The sequence below is a fragment of the Bos javanicus genome, chromosome 7 (assembly GCF_032452875.1).
Source record: "Bos javanicus breed banteng chromosome 7, ARS-OSU_banteng_1.0, whole genome shotgun sequence".
In the NCBI taxonomy this organism is placed as follows: Eukaryota; Metazoa; Chordata; class Mammalia; order Artiodactyla; family Bovidae; genus Bos; species Bos javanicus.
The window spans coordinates 4,043,611-4,064,161 of NC_083874.1; the positions used below are offsets into that span (position 1 = coordinate 4,043,611).

A 20,551-nucleotide genomic window follows, 5' to 3' on the forward strand; every position below is an offset into this window, starting at 1 on the left:
CCCAGCACTGGCTGCCTCCCTCCACCCCGGCTGCCAGTGGGTAGAGTCTGGAGCCAAAAAACCGACCAAGACCAGCCCAGATCCAGCCACGGCCCTGGGGGCTCCTCTCAGTGCTCTTTCCTTAGCAGCACGCTATGTGGTCTCCCTCCTAACCTTCTGACCATTCCTCCTCTAGCTCCTCTGGCACTGAGCCCCCTTCCCGTACCCATCCTCCACAACCAGTCTCTTTTCTGCCCCCCTCCCAGGATGAGCTTACCCTTATTTCATTGGCGTAAAACAAAACGCCCTTAGATTGAGACAAAGATTGTTGTCAGACAGCCTGGATTCAGACTTTATCCTTGACATTCCCCAATTGCAAGACTCTGCACAAGTCTCTTGACTTCCCTGTGCCTCGGTTTCCCTGTCTATAAAGGGAGAATCATAGTAGAACTTGCTCCCTAAAGACATTAAAAGGATTAGCTAGGGATTTCCCAGATGGTCCAGTGGTTAAGACTCTGTACTGCCAATGGCGGCGGAGGTGTGGGGGTGGGCATGGGTTCAATCCCTGGTCAGCTAACTAAAATCCACCATGCTGTGCAGAGTGGCCAAAAGATAAAAAATCTTAAAAAAAGATTTTAAATAAAAAGATTAACCAAGATGATTCCGGTAAAGTGCTCAAAGTAATCCAAACACAAAGGCAATCGCCGATAATCATCAGCCTTTACCAATGCAAGTGCCCCTGCCCAGGGCCTGCCTGCCTCCTGGGCATCTAAGAAAAGAAGATGGGGCCCCAGACACAGCCCAGAGATGACAGGGTAGGCGATGAAACCCTGCATCCACCGCTTCCATCGCCGTGACACTTTGCCTTCAAAAGAAGGAGCAAGTGTAAAACCAATTGTGTTAATAAGAGTGTTTTGCAACTCAGAAAAAGTGCCTTTTAATTAGCTTCTTCTTTTTTTTTTAAAGCTCACTTGACCAAAAAAAAAAAAAAACCAAAATAGCTCAATATGACAGGACCTATAAACTAAAGGGCTGGAATTTGCAGGCTGAGTTATGGGCAGACCTGACGTCAGGAGAACAGGGTGGTGGCTCTCTCTGGACTCCGCTGGGCACAGAGCAACTAAGGCACATGTGGACTTGAGGTTTGATCACTGACTGGCTGGTAGTGACATATCTCCCTGAGCTTCAGTTTGCTATCTGCGAAATGGGGGTGATGCCCACCACTCCCGCCCCTTCCCTGCACGCACACTTCCCCGTGGCAAGAGGTCCCTCAAGATGTGCACCACTGAATTCCAGCTGCAGTTCAACTCTTGTCCAGGAAGACCTCCCTGCCAAGCCTCCTCCTTCAGCCCCGGCCCCCCAGGGAGGGGTCTGTGCCAGCCTCATCTTCAGATGGGGGCATCGCAGAAGGCAGGACCCTGGCCTTGCCCAGCACTGTCAGCACAGAGAGGACACGAGCATGATCTGCTGATGGTACTCATTCCCCAAACCAAACTCCACCCAACTGCTCATCATCGCCTCACCACTCACGGTGTGCAAAACACATCATACACAACTTCACCTCGTGCCCTTTACCCAGGCTGGTGCCTCTGCCAGGAACACCCTTTCTGGAATTCAGCTCTGTCTGATGAGCCCCCATCTTGAACATCATCCCCTGCTAGAAACCTTCCCAGGCACCAAGGACAATGCTTCCTCCCAGCCCCAGGTCCCTGAGCACCAACACGGTGGCCTGGATGAGACCACGAGCTTCGAACTCACCCTCCTCTGCACTCCCATTTGCAGGAGTCCCTGGCAGGGCAGGCTCCTCTCCACTTGCTGCCTCCTCCCAGAAGCTCTCCACACCGGGGCTCCCCATCAGGACCTCCAGCTCAAATTCCTCTGGGCCCAGAGAGGCAGGCAGCAGGGTGCTGGGGGAGTCCCAAGGCACTGTAGGCTCCCCCGAAGAAACTGAAATGGGCTCATCCTTGTTGGCTGCTGTCGGTGTCCAAGGAGGAAGAATGGGGTCCCCTGAGTGACTGCCCTCCTGTGGAGGCTCCAAGGCTCCCAGGGTTCCCTGGGTCACCAGCTGGCTCTCTGGCTCTGGGTGGGGCTGGGAGCTTGAGGAGGCCACTGTGAACACGGCCAGGACCCCGACCTTGTCCCCCAGGTCCAAGGACGTGACGGATGTCACCACACTTGTGTCCACAGCCATTTGAGGGCTCAAGGTGGGGCTTTCTGCTCCCTCAACCATGTGGGATCCAGGTTCCCAATGCCCACCAGCATCGCTGGTGTCCAGTGTGACTGTGGAAGCCATAGGATCCACTGTGACTCCTCCATCTGTAGCAGCCCAAGGCCCCAAACGTGGGGTGAACTTGGGCATCAAGGGGACTTCAGGGACCCCCAAGGGTGCAGATGGGGAGTGGGGGTCCAGCCCTTCCCTGTGCAGCGAGGCCCATATTTCCTGCGTCTTGTCCATGGAGGCCTGCAAGCTGGAAGTAGGACTCTCTGCTGTGTTGAAGACCCCAGACTCAGACTCCGAGACGCCTCTGGCTCCCATGGGCTCAGTGGCAGCCTCAGAAATAGTGATATCTGCCACCACATTCCAGTCCACAGAGGCCTGTGGGCTGGATCCGGGGTGCTCAGCTTTGCTGAGCTCAGTAGGGCTGGCCCCTCTAGTGTTTCCAAAGTCTGCTCCAGGGGAGTTGGGACTGGCTCCAGCTTGTGTGTCTGTGGCTGCCTGTGAAGGGGCCGGAGGACTTCCTCCTCTGTGGCTGCTGAGTGACAGGGATGTGGACTCTCCATCTTGTCCTGCCAGGCCCGAGGAGGAGGGCGGGGAGTACACTTCCAGATGGATGGGATCCTGTGGGCTGGCTTCGATTTCTGAGGCAGGGGAGGGCAGGGCAGTGGCCATGGCCTCACTATGCCCCTTGACTCCACTGGCCTCAGTGGGGAGGGATGTAGGAGGCTCCTGTGATAGGAGCCACAGTTTGGGGGCGCGGAGCATGGCCATGACAGGGAGGTCTGGAGAAATGGCCACAGGAGAAGCCTCCCAGGGGGTAGGGCTGGGGCCACTGGAAGGGTTGGGAGTGGTCTCTGAGGGGGACCAGGGCAGGTCGGAAGTGACTGGTCTCATACTAAAGCGCTTGGCTTCTCCTAGTTCCAGGCCAAGGGCTCTGCTGGGGTCTGGGATGATGGGTGGGACCACGGTTGGGGGCCACAGCCAGGGCTCTTGGGGGCTCCTGCCACCAAGGGAACCTGAAAAAATATCAACAGTTATTATAATTATCTCTCAGCAGCTCCTTCTTCTGATGGTCTCCTTGGCTCCAGGCCTGAGGAAGAGGGGTCTTCAGAGGCTTGGGGAGGCCAGGGGACCCAGCTGTGATTCGGAGCCTCCTCCCCTGCCTCCCTTAGGTCCCCAGGCAGGTCCCATCTCCCCCAGGGACCCCACTCACCAGCTCTGGGCATTTCCACCTCATTTGTCAGCACAGCCCAGGGGCTTTGGCTCTGGCCGCTCCCCAAGGCGTCTGTGGTTCCAGTGGTCATGGGAGGCTCCACATAATTCTCAGCAGCCTCTGGTGTGGGGGGCTGGATGCTGGCCTCGAGTGCCCCCTTCAGCCCTTGCTGGGGCTCCTGTTGCTGGAAGTGGCGCCCGTTCAGCCCTTTAAAGCGCTCCCTCTTCCTGGGCGTGGTGCTTGCTGGGGCTGTGTCTGTGTGCGTGCCCACCACAGTGCCTGCCTCCACGCTGCTGTGGCTGGGGGCCACTGTGCTCAGCCACACCTCCTCAGCCTTCAGGGCAGGACTTGAGGCCAATGTGGGGACCCCAGGGGCACGGCTGGGGGTCGCTTGAGATTCCTGCTTCTCTGCCAAGATCAGAGACTCTTCTTCCCCACTAGACACCAGAGGCTCCTGGATGTCCGGGGTGACTACCTCCTCCTCTTCCTGCAGACTGGGCTCCAATTCTCCAGCGGGGGGCCCTTCTGCCGACAGAATCTCCCCCTCATCTCCAGATGAGGGGGTCTCTGGGTCTCCATGTTGGGATGTGGGGTGATGAGCTGTGGGAGAAAGCAGAAGAGGTTGTGCTAGGCCCAGGGCCTAGCTGGGAAGTCCTGCCTGAAGTCTATCCACATTCCAGCATGCTGTAGCACAGATCTTCTACGTATTTCTGTCTCTCTGTGCCCCTCTGACTCTCTGGGTTGTTTCTGGGATCCCCCTGACTGAGAGATGGAGGTGCAAAGTTTTCGTCCCCATTGTTCAGACAGGTCCACTGTCAAAGTCAGAGTCAACTGGTCGCAATAAAGGGTCAAGAGACACCTTGGCCGGTGGGTGAAGCTCAGGCAGTGCCAACTCCCAGGGGGGCAGGTCAGACCTGGGCATGGCTCCTCCCCAGGGAGAGAAAGCGCCTAATGGGCATGGCCTCCCTACGAAGAAATTCCTCCCAACTCCTGCCCTTTCACATAAGACTCAGCTCCTTTGGATTTGAGGTTGGCAGCTTCTGAGGGTATGGAACCAACCCAAGGGCGAGGGTCATCCCCTGGTCCTGTCCCTGGGGCCGTGGCCTTGCTTATGGGGCGTGGCTAGCCGAGGCCTTAATCCCTTCCCAGCGGGTGCTCCTGTGCAAGGTTCCAGGCAAGAAGCTTTCCATCCAGAGGTCTGAGATCATCTCTTAGAGATCTCAGGAGACATACGTGCTAAGTCGCTTCAGTCGTGTCCGACTCTTTGCGACCCACGCTCCTCTGTCCATGAGATTCTCCAGGCAAGAATACTGGAGTGGGTTTCCATATCCTTCTCCAGGGGATCTTCCCAATCCAAAGATCAAACCCGCATCTTTTGCGTCTCCTGCATTGGCAGGCGGGTTCTTTACCACTAGCTCCACCTTGGAAGACCTAGACCACACACTCAACAGGACTTCCCCGCAGAGCTTGGCTTGCCTCGGGCTTGTCCTAAGGAGGGGCGGGGCTCCTATGGAAAGCTTGTCTCGGGGGTGTCACCCTTCCCTGGGGGCGTGGCTCACCGCAGAGTAAGTTTTCAACCTGTTTCTGCCCTACCTGACCTCCGCCTCCACTAGAAACCCAAACTTCCAGGGGCGTGGCCGTTTAGCAAAGCGCACGCCCTTGGGGCGTGGTCACCAGGAGACCCACCCTCCAGGGGCGAGGCTTCACACATACCTCTGAAGCAGTAGGCATCGAAGCGCTCTCCAGGTGCCGGGAAGCCAGTGCGGTTGGCAAAGCGGTATACGGTGCGCACGCCAGGGGCTGGGCCACCGCAGCGCCGACGCGGCGTCTGGATCGGGTAGCGCACGCTGCCGTCGGCCAGCCAGCCCGGGTCGCACTGGTCCAGGCCCTCATGCCAGGCCAGGTGCAGCTGTCCTACCGAGGCCAGCACGGCGCCCTGGCGTCGGCACTGGGCACGTGCGCCGGCCAGTGTCAGGCGGCGGGCCAGGCCTACGTAGAAGACCTCGCCTGCGGAAAGGCGCGGGAGAAGGTCAGAGGTGTCCCACGGACCCTCCCCCGGAGCCCGGGAAGGGGGTCCCATCTCAAATAGCCCTGATCTGGCCGGATTTGGGTTCTGGCTCAACGAGATGGAGGCAGCCGCAGCTGCGCGCCCCCGTCGCCAGAGCATCACCGCCATTGCCTCTCATGCAGTGCTAAGAGGGGGCTTCACTTTCTTTTCACAAATGAGGTAACTGAGGCGCCTGAACGAGTTGGGCTTCAGAGAGAGGAAGGGGCTTGGGGAAGGCGTGAGGAGGAAGGAAGTAGGAAGAGGGAGAAGGGGGCAGGAAGGGGGAGAGATTCAGAGAAAGGGAAGGGGCACAAAGGAGAGGGGCTCAGGGAGTGGAGGAAAAACCGGCGGGTCCAGGTCTTGGCTGTGGGTTTAGAGAGGGATAAAACTTAGGAGAGCTAGGCAAGGACTTAGGTAAGGATGGGGGGTTAGGAAGGATAAAGGGGCTCAGAGAAGGGGGCGTTCTACCAGCCCCAGACTTACCCCCCAGCTCACGGGCAAAGCAATACACATCGTAGAGTTCCCGTGGGTCTCGCCTCCCATAGTTCCTCACCCCCGGAAGGCTGCTACGGTCACCATAGCAACCAGGACGGGACTGGGTGATAGGATACCTGACAAGACAAAGTGGGGGCCTCTCTCAGATTTGTGCTCCGGGGGCTCCCAAGGAACCTCTTTCTCCAGGGGCTAGCTCTCCGTCTCCCTACCCTGTGTACCCACTCACCGAACAGTGCGGTCAGAAAGCCACCCGGCATCGCAGTTGTCAAAGCCGTCCTCAAAGGCAGCCTGCAGGTGCCGTGGGGCTGCAATGGTGGCTGAGTTGAGACGACAGGCCTCCTGAGCCTCAGCAAAAGTTAGAGAGTAGCGATCCAGGGCTGCTCGGTAGTGGAACACAACACCTATGCAGAAACGCCCAGGATAGGGAGCTGATTTACGCTGAAATCTTCAAGCACAGACCTCCCTCTTACCGAACACACCACCTAGACTAACAATAATAGATGACCTGCTGCCCTACACTGCCCTGTACCATGCCTGTTCACTCAGCACCAGGCACAGGGCTAGGGTGATGATGGGCAGTGACACTGATATACCCTGGTTTTACAGATGAGGAAATTGATAACGGCAATAAAGGGCTAGAATTTGTTAAATATTTGCTATGTAAAAAACACTTACAAGCACCATGTACATACATGCTAAGTCACTTTAGTCGTGTCTGACTCTTTGCAATACCATGGATTGTAGTTCACTAGGCTCCTCTGTCCATGGGATTCTTCAGACAAGAAGAATGTCCATGGCATGGGTTGCCATGCCCTCCTCCAGGGGATCTTCTCCACCCAGGGATCGAACCCAGGTCTCCCACATTGCAGACAGATTCTTTACTGTCTGAGCTACTGGGAAGCCCTATGTTGGCCATGGGCCAACAATGTCTCACTGTGTATTTTATGGGGTCGACCAATCATTCCCTTTCCAAGGCCTTTCCAAGGGGATCTTCCCAGCCCAGCGATTGAACCCACATCTCTTAAGTCTCCTGCATTGGCAGGTGTGTTCTTTACCACTAGCACCACCCCGGAAGCCCCTTTATACTCATTACCTCATTGAAATCTTACAACGACCCTATGATTATCCCCATTTCCAAAGGAGGAAACAAAGGCTCAGAGAGGTTGAGGGACAAGTCTAGGGCCATATGACCAGTATAAGGGAGAGCCAGAATTTGTATTCAGGAAGATCTGGACTCCAAAGACAGCATTCTTCATGCCAGGGTTAGGGACTGGAGGTAACAGAAGGCATGGACAAGAGTGAGAGACATTCTTCCTTTCAGGAACTAAGCACCCGCACTGGGAGAGGAAGCAAAGAGCAACCGGTGATCAAACGTGGCTCTTGCCCAGTTTAGAAATGGAGTCACTCACAGCTTCCTGGAGGAGGTAACGTGTAATTCACATCCTGGTTTATCAGATGTGAAGCATCAGTAAGCTCACTGTGACTCAAATTCTGATTTAGGGATGAGAGAAATGGCTGAGTGAGACAAAAGAAATTAAACATTTTGCTCCATCTTATTACACTGAGAGCTCCCAGAAGGCAGAAGCTGTGTCCCAGTCATGGCTGTGTCTCCAGCACCAGGCTGTCACGTGGTAGTCGCTCAATAAAGGTCTGGTAGAATGAACAAACCAAACAAACCCAGAGGTGGAATTCCCTTCTTTCATCACTCACCAGTTTTCTTTGAGGTTTATTAGTTTTGAGAACAAGGCTTTAGAAAGGGGAACATTGGCTGACCCCATAAAATATGCACTGAGACATTGTTGGGCGTGGAAAGACTGTGCTCCAGAACAGGGGGGTGCAGGGACTTTCCTCGTGGCCAACATAGGGCTTCCCAGGTGGCTGAGACAGTAAAGAATCTGCCTGAAATGTGGGAGACCCAGGTTTGATCCCTGGGTCAGGACAGTCCCCTGGAGGAGGGCATGGCAACCCATTCCAGTATTCTTGCCTGGAGAATACCATGGACAGAGGAGCCTGGCAGGCTACAGGACAGAGTGACTAACACTTTCACTTCCACTTTTCAACACAGGTTAAGGGAAATTGACTTCCCAGTTGGCATCCACAGGATGTTCTCCACACAATGATCCTTTCATTGATTCAGTGCTCAAATATCTATTGAGCATCTTCTGTATGCCATGCCCTTTTCTAGGACTTTGGTTTAATAATTTAAAAAATATATATTTGTTTGCATTGTTCAGCTTGACTGGTTAGGAAAACAGAAACTACACTGAATATTTCAACAGAAAGAATTTAATGTACAAATTGGTTAAACAGATATGTGAGGACTGTCACTTCCTTAATATATAATTCCTTTTCATATTTTTTTAAACGAATTCTACCTGTATTTTTAAAATGTTTGTTATTTATTTATTTGGCTGCACAGCTCTTAATTGTAGCATGCAGGATCTTTAGTTTTGGCTTGTGGGATCTAGTTCCCTGACCAAGGATCAAACTCCAGGCCCCCTGCCTTGGGAACGTGGAGTCTTAGCCACTGGATCATCAGGGAAGTCCCCTTAACATATATTTTCAATCGACTTTTTAAAAAGAACTTCCCTTTTAAAAAACATATATTTATTTTAAAAGGAAATTTGTATTCCTATTTAAAATACAAAACCAATATCCTCTGCCTTATGTGAAAGTAGATGACCATGACATGGACTGCAGGTTATGAAATCCTGTGAAATGTTGTGGCCTATAAGAGACTAGTCAGAGGCTGCTTTCTCTTAGCTAAAAAACAGAGATGTTAAAAAGAGAGGAGTACGCATAGAGACTTTCTTCATGATTTTATCAGAATTGAGAGCAAATCACTGTTCAGGGAGTATTTCTTTCTTCTTTCTTTTTTGCCTGCAGGATCTTAACTTGCCCAAAAGGGGTTGAATCCAAGCCCTCGAACCCAGGCCCTTGGCAGTGAAAGCGCAGAGTCCTAACCACTGGACACCAGGGAATTCCCCAAGGAGTGATTTCTAAGATGTCGTTCAGTGAGTGCACTTCCCCATCCCAGCCTTGGCCCCTCCCCTTCCCCCAACTGACCCGTCACCTCCAGGGGCACCAGGTCCTGCTCATCCTCGATGCCCCTCACCACCTGGCAGCGGTAGAGCCCGGAGTCGCTGGCCCTCAGTGGTCCCAGCAGCAACGTGGCGTTGACCCGGTGCCGGGGGTAGGCGGGAAGTGACACACGTCCCTGCCAGCCCTTGGCGACTCGGACCACGTTGTCCTTGGCTACTAGGATGGGCAAGTCCTGCCGCTGGCCTGATGCAGTCCGCACCTTGGTCCATTTGATCCGTGGGGCTTCTCGAGCTGCACCTGGCCGTGGCCGCAGGCTAAAGAGACAGGGCAGGGCCACCAACTCTGCCAGGGCAGCCCGGACTGACCCAGACCCCACTTTCTGCATGTGGAGCCCCTTCTCAGCAGTGGCTGCAGCTGCGGTGGTGTGCTGTGGGCCTGGGGTGGAGAAGGTGGAGAGAGGGCCTGATTGAGAGGCAAGGACCAGCAGAGATTGCAGCTTTCCTCACTTTACAGACAGGGAGACTGAGGCCAGAGAGGTTAGGCTGCCTATACAACATCACAGGGCAGTACACAGATCTGAGATCTGCAGCCCAGTCTGTGAGCAGAAGAGGGGTAACCGGGTCGGATCCTTTCATAGTTCTGCCTGCACTCAAAGTCCAGATCCTGGAGACCAGAGATTTGACTCTCAGTGTCACTGACGTGGCCATGGAAAAGTTAGTGTTCTCCTCTGAGCCATGGTTTCCCTAAAAGTTAAACGAGAGGCAACCATCGGAAGGGAAACGGTGTTTGTGGAGTACCTTCTACATACCAGGCACTTTATAAATAGCAATCAGCTCATTTGCTTTTCATAACCATCTGCAGAGGTAGCCATCTCTCATCCTTTTCTGGGGGAGTTGAGGAAATTGAGGCTCACAGACATCATACTTGCTTAAGGCCACAGAGCAAATCAGGAGGCATTTCTAAAGTCTGGCCTTTTGACCACCACTGGGGAGATGCCAGGGAGAGGCATATAGGGTTTTATTTCTATTGCTACACCCATGGCAGGCATCACTAATCAATCTTCATATGATTCTCTCTCCCTTTTTTTTTTTTTTTCCCTCTCTTTCTCTCTTCAGCTCATCTCAGCAAAACAGTGAGAGGCGGGAACCTCTAGCCTCTGCTGGCAATGACTAAAAATAACCTCTCAGGTGTCTTGTTCGCTTTTGACTGTTCAAAGACTTTTTTTCATCTATTCTCATTTTATTCTCCAGACCAAGCCAGAGAACCAGCAGGAGAAGACTCTCAAGTTAAAAGGCTGCCCCATCTTGTCAGTTCTCCAGACCCCAACCTCTCCCACCTCACAAGCAAACTCACCCTGCTCCCCAGCCACAAAGAGAAGCATCTGGAGAGTCAGGAGGCCTGAGACCCAGACAGACAAGGCCCCCATCCTGGACCTGAAACAAGATGGAGAGGGAGTACAGGGGTGAGTACATCCCTTCTAGACAGTTGACATGAAAGGGCCAATTCCTCCCCCTCTACAGATCTGGAAATGTGGGCTAGAGAGGCCATGCATCACTCAAGGTCACACAGTCAACAAGCAAGGGCAGATCCGGGATCCAAATCCAGGACCAACTTACTTCAGAACCCCAGCAAGTGAAGTCTGATGGTCAGAGCATGAGTGCATCAAACCGGGGTTGTCTCTCTGCCTGTTCCTTGCTGTGTGACCTTGAGCACATAGCTTAGCTTCTCTGTGCCTCAGTTTCTTTGCAGGTCAGATGGGGATAAAGTCAGGTAGTTGGAAGGAATAGATCAGTCAATTCAGTCAATACATACAAAATACTTAGCACTGCCTGGCATGAAGGGGTAAATTTCAGCTGTTATTATTATTGACTTTAACAGCCAAGATCAAAATCCCATTTTTCCAGTTGGCCTCCTAAATCAAATTGGGGGCCCCTAGAGGGCAACATCCAGTCCTAGTCTGCCTGGGGTCCCCAATTCTGGCAGTAGGCTGGCCTCCAAGCCAGCCTGTAATCTGAGTTTGCTGACTGACACGATTCTCAGCTTCAATTCCAGGATCTGGTTGTTGCCAAGATTCTATTCCTGGTTTCTGGGATTTTTGAAGAGCTGCCAAGTCCCAGCTGGAGGAAGGGGCCTCGCCCTTGCCCATCCCATCCTCCGTCTGAATTCACACTGCCTGGCGAGGAGGCCTCCTAGATCCACAGATAAACTCCTGCTGTGGGTCCAGACTTCTGTAGAGGTTGTGGCACATGATAATAAAGTGCACAAATACTGAGCACTACCTGTAAGCAAAGCCCGTTACAGGCACTGGGACACAGCGCCCTCCCAGACTTCACATTCTTCCTGAGACTAGAAACCCTGGTATGGCTCCTCCCTAAAGCCTCCCACTCCTCTGAAAGCCCCCTCCTTTTGTCCCCCTCCCCCACCAACGTGCCTCAGCAGGTGGGGACAGACGGGAAGTTAGAACATTACCTATAAACCCAGCCCCTGCACCCTCTTCCTGATAAAAGAATAGCCCTGAGTAGGGGAGTGTGGATGGAGTCCGGAATAGGGTCCTGCGGGGGACCGCGGGGCCCTGCCAGGTTCCAGCTACCAGAGGCCCGGTAGGAAGGCAGGCCGGGGACCTGTCCGTGGTGCTGAACTTTGGGGCGGCAACACAGAGGCACTGCCCACTCTCCTTGCCGTCTTAGGACAGTAACTCGGGGTCCAGAGAGGCTGAGTGGTTTGCCTAGGACTGCACAGCAGGGCAGAGGTCAGCTCCTGGTATGGTGTCCGTAACTACCAATGTGTAAACCTCAGCAGTTTCAACCTCCATCCCTGGCTGTCCTCATTTCCCCCTTTCAGAACCCTGAGCGGGGCAGGGTCCCCTGAGAGCTCAAGTCCTGGATAGGTATTAAAGGGTGGGGCAGGACTCTGGCTGTGCCTGCCCCAGGAGAGCCTTGCATGAGTGCGTGCTAAGTCACTTTAGTTCTGTCGGTTCTTTGCAACCCCGTGGACCGTAGCCCGCCAGGCTCCTCTGTCCATGGGATTCTCCAGGCAAGAACACTGGAGTGGGTTGCCATGCCCTCCTCCAGGGGATCTTCCTGACCTAGGGATCGAACCTGCATCTCTTACATCTCCTGCAATGGCAGGCAGGTTCTTTACCACTAGTGCCCCCTGGGAAGCCTTAGGAGGTGGCAAGTACAGAGAATTCTCACGCACGTGCACAACCACACACCCCTCCACACACACACACTTTGTATGATTCACAGCTCAAACTATATCCTCATGACTAGGTTTCCAGGCCTGTCTCTACTCCCTACGTGTTGCTTCATCACTCTGTGCCTCAGTTTTCCCACTTGTAAAATGGGGATCACCCAGCACAGACCTCAGCATGTTACTGGGAGAATGGAAGGAGCTGACTTGTGAAGCCTAAGAAATGTTCACATAAACAACAGCTACTTGTACACAAAGGCTTGTGTGCACACTCAAATACCCAATACCAGTCCAACAAGGTGAGAGACAGAGGTTCAGCTGCACCCTCCTCCTGCCACACACACGCCTTCCCACACATACCCCGTCCCCTCCAACAGCACCCTCACACACCCACACCCTGTCTCTTAAAATACCTCTTCCCCAGGGCCACCAGAGGTGAGCATTTACACAGCTGTCTGGGGCTTGTCCCCTTATTAATAATGCATGAGTCTCATACATATGCAAGTAGGGGCCTGTGGGGCTCTGGGGGAGGGGTGGCCAGGAAGAAAGAGAGGGAAGAAAGTGTGTGTGTGTGTGTGTGCGCGCGTGCGCGCGCGCCTGTGTCTCCCCCTCCCTCACACCCACCTCCTGTCTCAGAAGGCATTGAGTGAGGGTGAGTTTGCCCGCAGGCGTGTTTTTGTGTGTTGTGCCTGGTTGTGCATCGAGGCGCTGTCCAGGCAAGGATGCGCTCTGTGTATGGGACCATGTACGAGGGTCCACAGTGGCAGTGTGTACCGGGTGGGCCCAGGGGGCCAAGTGTGGTCTCTGGGTGTGTGGGCACCAGTAATGCTTAGCAGAGGCTATGAGCACACACGTGTATGTGTTGCTGGCCTTGGAGTCAGGGTGTATTTGTGTGCGTGGGTTCAACGCATGGAACTCCTTGGAGGAGAAAGGAAGCCGGGCTCAGTTATTCAGCCCTGGTTGCCCCTTGGAGACCCGAACCCCCTGCCAATGTCTCCCCCATTAGCTCCCCAATTCTGCACGCAGACCACACCTCACACTCCCCCACCCGGGGCCCACACTGCCAACCACATGGAGAGGTCCTGGCTGTACACACGGGACACACACACAGCCACACACTCTAGGCTCAGAGCCTTGGAGACTCACACGCACAGATTCACAGTGACATTAACAAAGAGAGACAATATGGGCACTTACAAGGCAGGCAGCATGTCTTCTACACAAAGACACACACCCACAGTCTCAGGCTCCCCACAGAAACCCCTTGATGAGGCCATGCTGTCAGACACAGTTCCTCACACACACTCACACATGTAGCTGCCAGCCCCTGGCACAGACCAGACTGGATAAATTGTGGCTTTGGTGACTGGTGGGCACACATCATTTTGCAACCGGGTGATGTGGCCTCGGCACAAGTTTCCTGACAAAGACACAACCTCGGTCACATCAGACTCACAGAGGACACCATAAGCATCCACCTCCTCCCAGCATGGGGTAGACACACACACACATATACGCGCACACACACACACACAAGTCCCTAGCTCCTGGGGGACAGCTTCCATTTGGGAATGTCCCCACGCCAGCGAGGCTGCTGGGGTTCTGGGGTCCCACAGTCTGCCCAGGCTTCCCTCCCTGCCCTTCCCCCACAACCCCCGCTGGGGCCCAGCGCCAACCCTCTCTTCAGCCTGGCTGTCTCCCATTAATGCTGCCGAGAGGAACAAAGCCCCACACACAGGCATGGGGGTCGCTCCTGCCCAGGCTGGGCCCAGGGCCCCAGCCCCTTACTTCCCAGTGTCTGTGCCCCCAAACCAATCCAGGACTTCCACATGCATCCATATGGCCAGACAGAACTGAAGGGGTGAGGCGAGGGTCTGTGTCTGGTGGTGAGGACGCGGCCAGATGCGAAAGTACTGGGGCGGCTCCCCCTTAGCGACTGGATGCTCTGATTGATAGCTAGGGATTTAAGGGGCTCTCACTTAGTATTCACCTCGGACACACAGCATGCTCCCCAAGAGAAGGGACAGCACCCCAACTCTAGGTCCCAGGAAACAACAGGAACCACCGTGGGATGGAGCGCCCCCAGAGCCTCCTGCCTGAGTCAAGATTTGGTAACAAGACCTGAGCCAAAAGGGCAGAGACACCGCAGGACACCCCTTCCCTATGGGGGTTCAGTCTTTGTACAGACCCCCTTCTATGGGGCTCAGGCTGGTCTGGGGAGCCCCTCACCGCTGCAGTCCATCCTGGAATCCTGCATTCATCTGGAAACTGGGAATCCCCACTTAAAATCTTGGGGTGTCTCAGCTCAGACACGGGGTGCCCTGTTCCGGAGTCCCACGCTCAGCGGGTGGCTGTTCCCCTCTTATCTCTAAACTAGGGGCTCCCCTTCTTTAGCTTTGGTTCCAGTGCCTCCCCAGCTCTAAGACCCACCCCCAGCCCGGCCCCTCCCCATCGAAGGGTCGTCTCTGCATTCTCTAGACAACCTTACCCCCAAATCCGAATCCCCCTGACATTCTCAAGCCCTCTCCTAGTTTGCCTTCCCTCCCCAACTCGAGGCTTCCCTCCCCCTCTAAGCCACCACCCCATGCTAGGGGCTTCTCTCTGATCCCAGCCCCCTCTCCCCCAAATCTTGAGCTCTGTGTGAATCCCCTAGGACCTCTCCCTCAACGTAACCCCCTCCCCACGACCGACCCCCACCTGGCTCCTAGCGCCAACGCATCCCGGGGCGGTCGACCGGCACAAAGGACGCTCGGCTGGGCTCAATCCGCGCCGGGTCCACCCCTGCGCCCTGCGCTCTGCTCGCCCCAGCGCCGCCTCAGCGCTTATAAAGGGGCTGCGGGGCTGCTTTGCGCATGCGCCCCCGCCAGCCTGAAGCCTCCAACTGTGCGAGGGAGGGGGTTCCCTCTGCCTAAAATCCCCTCCCCACTCCTACGACCACTCACCCCACCCCAGAGATGACTGTGCCAGACTTCTTCCCATTCACAATCAGTGTCCCCAGAAGTCCCATGGTGGGCCTGCTCCATCTTACAGATGGGGAAACTGAGTCCCCAGGGAGATGAAGTCTCTCTCTCAAGGTCACGCCTAGGCAAAGTGCAGAGCTGGGATTCCAATCCTGGTCTGTCTAGCTCTCCAGGGCTCACACTTTAAACAGTTTTGGCTACAGTTACTGTTTTACACCACAGTATAAGAGAGGAAGCGAGACTCAGAGAGGAAAGCAAGCTCCTTAGGGCACACAGATGGTAAGAGACTTGCAAAGTCAGGGCCCAGGTGTGTCACACCCAGAGCTGTTTTTGCCAGTGCCAGCCAGAACTATCATCCATCCACTCATTCTATTATCTAGTCAGCTTTTATGGAGCACCTGGGGTGGACCAGGTATTGTTGTTACAGAAATATTTTTGCTTTGTTGGGGGGAGTGGTGTGCATGTCTTTGTAGGGAGATCCCAGATCTTAAAGGGTCTACAATGGAATATCATTCAGCCATAAAAAGGAACGAAGCACTAATGCACGTTCCAACATAGATGAACTTTGAAAATACTATGCTGAGTGAACGAAGCCAAGCACAAAAGGGTCACAGTCTGAATCCCTTTATATGAAATGTTCAGAATAGATAGATACAGAGGCAGAGAGTAGATCGGGATGACCAGGAGCTGGGGGCGGGGAATGACGGAGGGACCCCACATGGGGACAGGGCTTCCTCTGGGCCCGCTGGACGTATTCTAGAACTAGACAGTGGTGATGGCTGCGCAGTAACGTGGGTCACCGCCACTAACCGTGCACTTGCAAATGGGAAATTCTGTGTTCTGTGCATTTCCCCATAATGACAAGTGGAAATGAGGGAGGACAAAAATATAAAGAAATCAGCCCTTTGCCTAGCAAGCCTTTCTTCCCAGGGTCTCCGTTCCTCAGCACCGAGACTGGGCTGTGCTGGCTGAGTGTCCTGCATCCATGTGTGTGTGTGGCTGTATCTCTGAGGGTGGGTCTCGACTGGTGGGAAAATAAAGAAACAGGGAACTGGGTGATTTCAGCAAGATTACCAAAAAGGGGGTGAGAATGAGTGAAGGATGAGGGAAGACCCCAAGGGAGCAAGTTTGCCCTGGAAGGTCTGTGTCAGCAGGTTGTTCTGGGGGTGGGCTAGTGGTAGCCATAGGGAGCAACGTGACACGCTGGGGAACTTCTCATCACAGAAGATGGATGGCGGTCGAGGGTCACACCACTGTGAGTGTCTGCAGGTGGCAGGCCGCAGGGACAGGAGTCTGGGTGACTTGTGTGGGGGCAGCTTGGCCCCCACAAGTCCAGAGTTCAAAACCCCTTTCTGAGGAGTTCCATGCTGGTCTAATGGTTAGAATTCCACACTTTCACTATCATGGCCAAGGGTCAGTCCCTGGTCAGGAAACTGAGACCCCACAGGCTTTGAAGCATGCCACCCCCCCAAAAAAAATCCTCTCTGAAATCCCTAACAGTGTAACTCTGGACCAGCCATTTCATTTTCCTGTGTCTCAGTTTCCCTGTCAAAAACAGGGATCATTAAACGTAAACCACCTTAAGGGTTGCTGGGAGAGTGAAATGGGAAGTAAACACAGAAGCTGGGAGCTGCTATCAAGCTGCTGCCCGTTTTCCAGCCAAGAAAACTGAGGCTCAGGGAGATAGGACCCCCTGCCTGAGGTTGCAGAGTATGGGTAGGGGCCAACTGGGAGCCCTGATGCTGAAGCTGAAACTCTAATACTTTGGCCACCTAATGCGAAGAGCTGACTCATTTGAAAAGACCCTGATGTTGGGAAAGACTGCGGGCAGGAGAAGGGGGTAACCCAGGATGAGATGGTTAGATGGCATCATCGACTCAGTGGACATGAGTTTGAGTAAACCCAGGGAGATAGTGAAGGACAGGGAAGCTTGCATGCTGCAGTCCACGGGGTCACAAACAGTTGGACACAACAGAGCTTCTGAACAACGACAAGTGGGAGACCAGGTCTGTGGCTTCCGAACCAAGCTAATCCCCACCCTGACTCCCCCCACTTGTTCCCTCCCTGGCTCCCCTCACTGGTGCCAGGGCTGAGCTTAGAGGGACTGGCCTGGGGCCTGGGAGCAGGCTGTTGCTGGGGGCTTGAATGAGGCAACCTTGCCTGGGAATCTGCTGGGCTCAAAGAGCTATTTATAGGCCTGCACTGGGAATGGGCCAGCGGCCTCCCACCCTCAGCCCTGAGCGCCCTCTCTGTCTCCCCCACACTGGGTCTTAGGCCAGGGACTGCTGCGAGTCGGGGGCGGGAACAGGGGAGGAGGCTGGTTGCCCAGAAGATGAGCTAGGAGGCAGGACCCTCCTGGAGAGCTGAGCCTCAGGAACAGACGCTGTCCCCTGAAATGCCTCTCACACACCTGACATATCCACAGGGCACGTGCAAGCATATTCACACCTGTCACATACAACGTCATTACCAACCACTGATACGATGTCATATCCCAGACGTACAGTGAGAGCACGTGCAGCCCAGCCACACCTGGCCAGGCCACATATAAGTCACACGGGCCGCTCACACTGTCACCTGGCCACACACAAGTCATATCTACTGTACAACCAAACTCACAACTCTGAGCCCAGCTGCACCCAGCCCCTTCACACTCAAACACACCTGTTGCCGTGCATACCCACGGAAACTTAGCCTTCCTGGCAGCCACAAACAGCTCACGTCTGCCCAACGTTGTTTACAGCCAAGCATGATTACAGCCATGGGCATACCTACAGACAGTCAGCAGCCAACCGTGACCACCTGATGCCAAGTCGCATGGGGACAGGCCCCCGGGGCCACACTCACAGCACAGTCACTCATGTTCACCGTCCAACACACTCAGTTGTGGCCCAAGGTGTTCCCTGGCCAGCTCAGCTCAGCCCCTTCATGTGCGGCCACCCCCTCTCCTGCCCACTGTCATCTCCACTTACCTGGAGATGGTAAGGCTCACAAGCTTACCTCCTGCAGGACCAACGAGTCCTGTCAGAAACAAGTGAGCATCCTTTTACCCTGAGCTGGGCCCTGCTGTACCCATGCAGGCCCCGGTGGATAAATCAGACCCAGATCGGCCCCACATGGGGCTGCCAACCCCAGAGGATTCCATCACCCTTACCTCCACAGGCTCTCCAGGCTGCGGACTTGGGACAATCATTACACTTATGCCCCAGGGGGAAACTGAAGCGCAAAGCAATCTGAGGGCTTTTCCCTGCCCTACTCCAAGGTGACAAACTTATGGGAAGTGGGACCTGTTTTCTACCATGAGGGTGGCTGTCTCCCCAGAGTCCTTGGTGACCTATACTTGCTGTGTGACTTCAGCAAATCCATGACCCTCTCTGAGCCTCCATTTTCTCTCCTGAAAAATGCAGAACTCAGCTCAACTCCAGAGTGAGACTGAAGTTTGCATCCCGGTTCCCCTGGGTGACCTTACATAAATGACTTCTTTGCCTCAGTTTCCCTCAGCCAACCAGAGTTACAGTTCCTGGCTCTTCTAAATTTCCCTCTGCCCTACCCCCTGGGGTGAGGAAGGAGGGAGTGATTAGTCTCTTCTCACTAAGGCAAATGAATGGACCACTTTTGGCTGCTCTGCTGGGAGCTTAGAGCTGCTAATTCCCTGGAGAAACAGGAGGTTCTTTCATGCCCAGGCGCCGGTGGGGTGAGGAGGCGGGAAGAGGGTACGAAGCTGGCTTCATCCCAGTGGGCATGGTGGCTCCATGCCAAGACCAGGAGTGGTAAGGGGGGCCTTGGGGCTGTGCATATCCTCCCTGGGGAACCTTGGCTGCTGAGTGGCTGAGCGGCTGTATCCTTCGCTGTAAAATGGGAGTGACAAGGACCAGCACAGCAGATTTAACGATCTAGTGGATGGAGACAGACGTGGCTTCAAGTTAAACACAGGGTAGGTGCTCAACAAAGGTCAACCACTGTTGTTATATGTCAGCCTGAAGAGTCCACTGAATTCTCTAGCAGTCCCATAATAGAATTCTCTTATTTTCACAGATAAGGAAACCAGCTCAGAGAGGTCAACATATTTGTCCAAGATCACACAGCCAGTGAGTGAATGGCCTAACCAAGATTTGAACCTGATCTGGACTCTCCAGGGTCCATACTCTTCCTAAATTCTTCTAGAGGTAGGGAGGTGGTTTTTTTGAGACTCCCCCCCCACCCCCCACCAGACCCTGCCAGCCCTGGCCCTCAGACCAGCAGAGCCAGGTCTGGATGGCACGAGGCCATGACTGAATGCAGGAAGTCCTGGCAGGCAGGGGCTGATGGGGTGGCCCTTCCGCTGGTGTCCCAGTTTCCCAGACAGCCCCCACTCCTGGTGTGGACTTGGGCAGACACTAGAAGGATGCCAGGAGGACCATTCCCCCAGCCCTTGAAGAAAGGGCTGGATCCCAGACCATTCAGTTAAAGCCAGGAACTGCAGCCTCTTGCCAGTGGCTGCTCTGTCCAGAAGTCTCCATTCACGCGGATTGGATGGGATACCGCCTTTCTCAAACACCTTTCTTGACTGCTTTAGGCCCAGCAGGATCTCAACTCACATATTTTATTCAAATTCATGGTCTTTTTATTCAACCAGGCCTTTGCTTATGCTGTTCACTCTGCCTGCCCATCCACCTCCCCACTCCAATTTTTCTCACCTTGGTGAATTCCTGCCCACTCAATAAGATACAGGCACAATATCCCCTCTCCCAGGAAGCCCTCCCTCAGGTAGACCCTCTACTTCTCCAGCCTCATCTCTCCCTCTGGCTCAGCTCTGGTCCCATGGGGCTGGGATTATATGTGTCTAGTCCTTTCTTCCCCAGATTGGGCGATCTTCAGATATGGGGCTGGAACTGAGACCTCTCATAGTCCTCAGCATCACTCAGCACAGGGCTGGGCAGTAGGGAGTGGCAGGAGTTGTTTACTGAATCAGTGAACCAAACCTTTAGCGGTGTATCTGAGGCTTTGTATAATCCAGCTTGGCAAATTCCTGTTCATCCTTCAAAACCCACCTCACATTACCCCTCCTCCAAGAAGCCTGTCCCAGGCAGCATTTACTACCAAGATAGATTTGGAAGCCAGGACTTCTGTGTCCCAGTGGTGACACACAAGGCTGATAAAGACGCCCAGTACTCGCACCAATGGCTTCTTCCCCAACTCTTCCTTTGGCCTCTGGGAGGCAGTGAAGTGCAGGGATTCCCAAGCTGTGGGCTTCCCTGGTGGCTCAGTGCTGAAGAATCCTGCTTGCCATGCAGGAGACGTGGAAGATGTGAGTTCGATTCCTGGGTTGGGAAGATCCCCTGGAGAAAGAAATGGCAACCAACTCCAGTATTTTTGCCTGGGTAATCCCGTGGACAGAAGAGCCTGGAGAGGGTCGCAAAAGAGTC

General features: G+C 54.3%; 1 protein-coding gene across 2 annotated transcripts in view; it reads right to left on the bottom strand.

The window, feature by feature from the left end:
• The window catches only part of NCAN (neurocan), a 30,554-nt gene extending 15,456 nt beyond the window's left edge, over positions 1–15,098 (bottom strand). The window contains exons 1-9 of one of the 2 annotated variants that reach the window (XM_061421439.1): positions 14,884–15,098; positions 10,611–10,735; positions 10,348–10,427; positions 9,019–9,429; positions 6,179–6,353; positions 5,941–6,068; positions 5,124–5,417; positions 3,411–4,010; positions 1,738–3,213 (exon numbers count right to left, since the gene is read on the bottom strand). In XM_061421439.1, the coding sequence (XP_061277423.1) occupies positions 1,738–3,213; positions 3,411–4,010; positions 5,124–5,417; positions 5,941–6,068; positions 6,179–6,353; positions 9,019–9,429; positions 10,348–10,427; positions 10,611–10,657 (3,211 nt within the window). In that variant the 5' untranslated portion in view covers positions 10,658–10,735; positions 14,884–15,098. The remainder of the gene's footprint in view (positions 1–1,737; positions 3,214–3,410; positions 4,011–5,123; positions 5,418–5,940; positions 6,069–6,178; positions 6,354–9,018; positions 9,430–10,347; positions 10,428–10,610; positions 10,736–14,883) is intronic. The other variant, XM_061421442.1, reaches the window with a different exon arrangement.
• Positions 15,099–20,551: the final 5,453 nt, after the last annotated feature.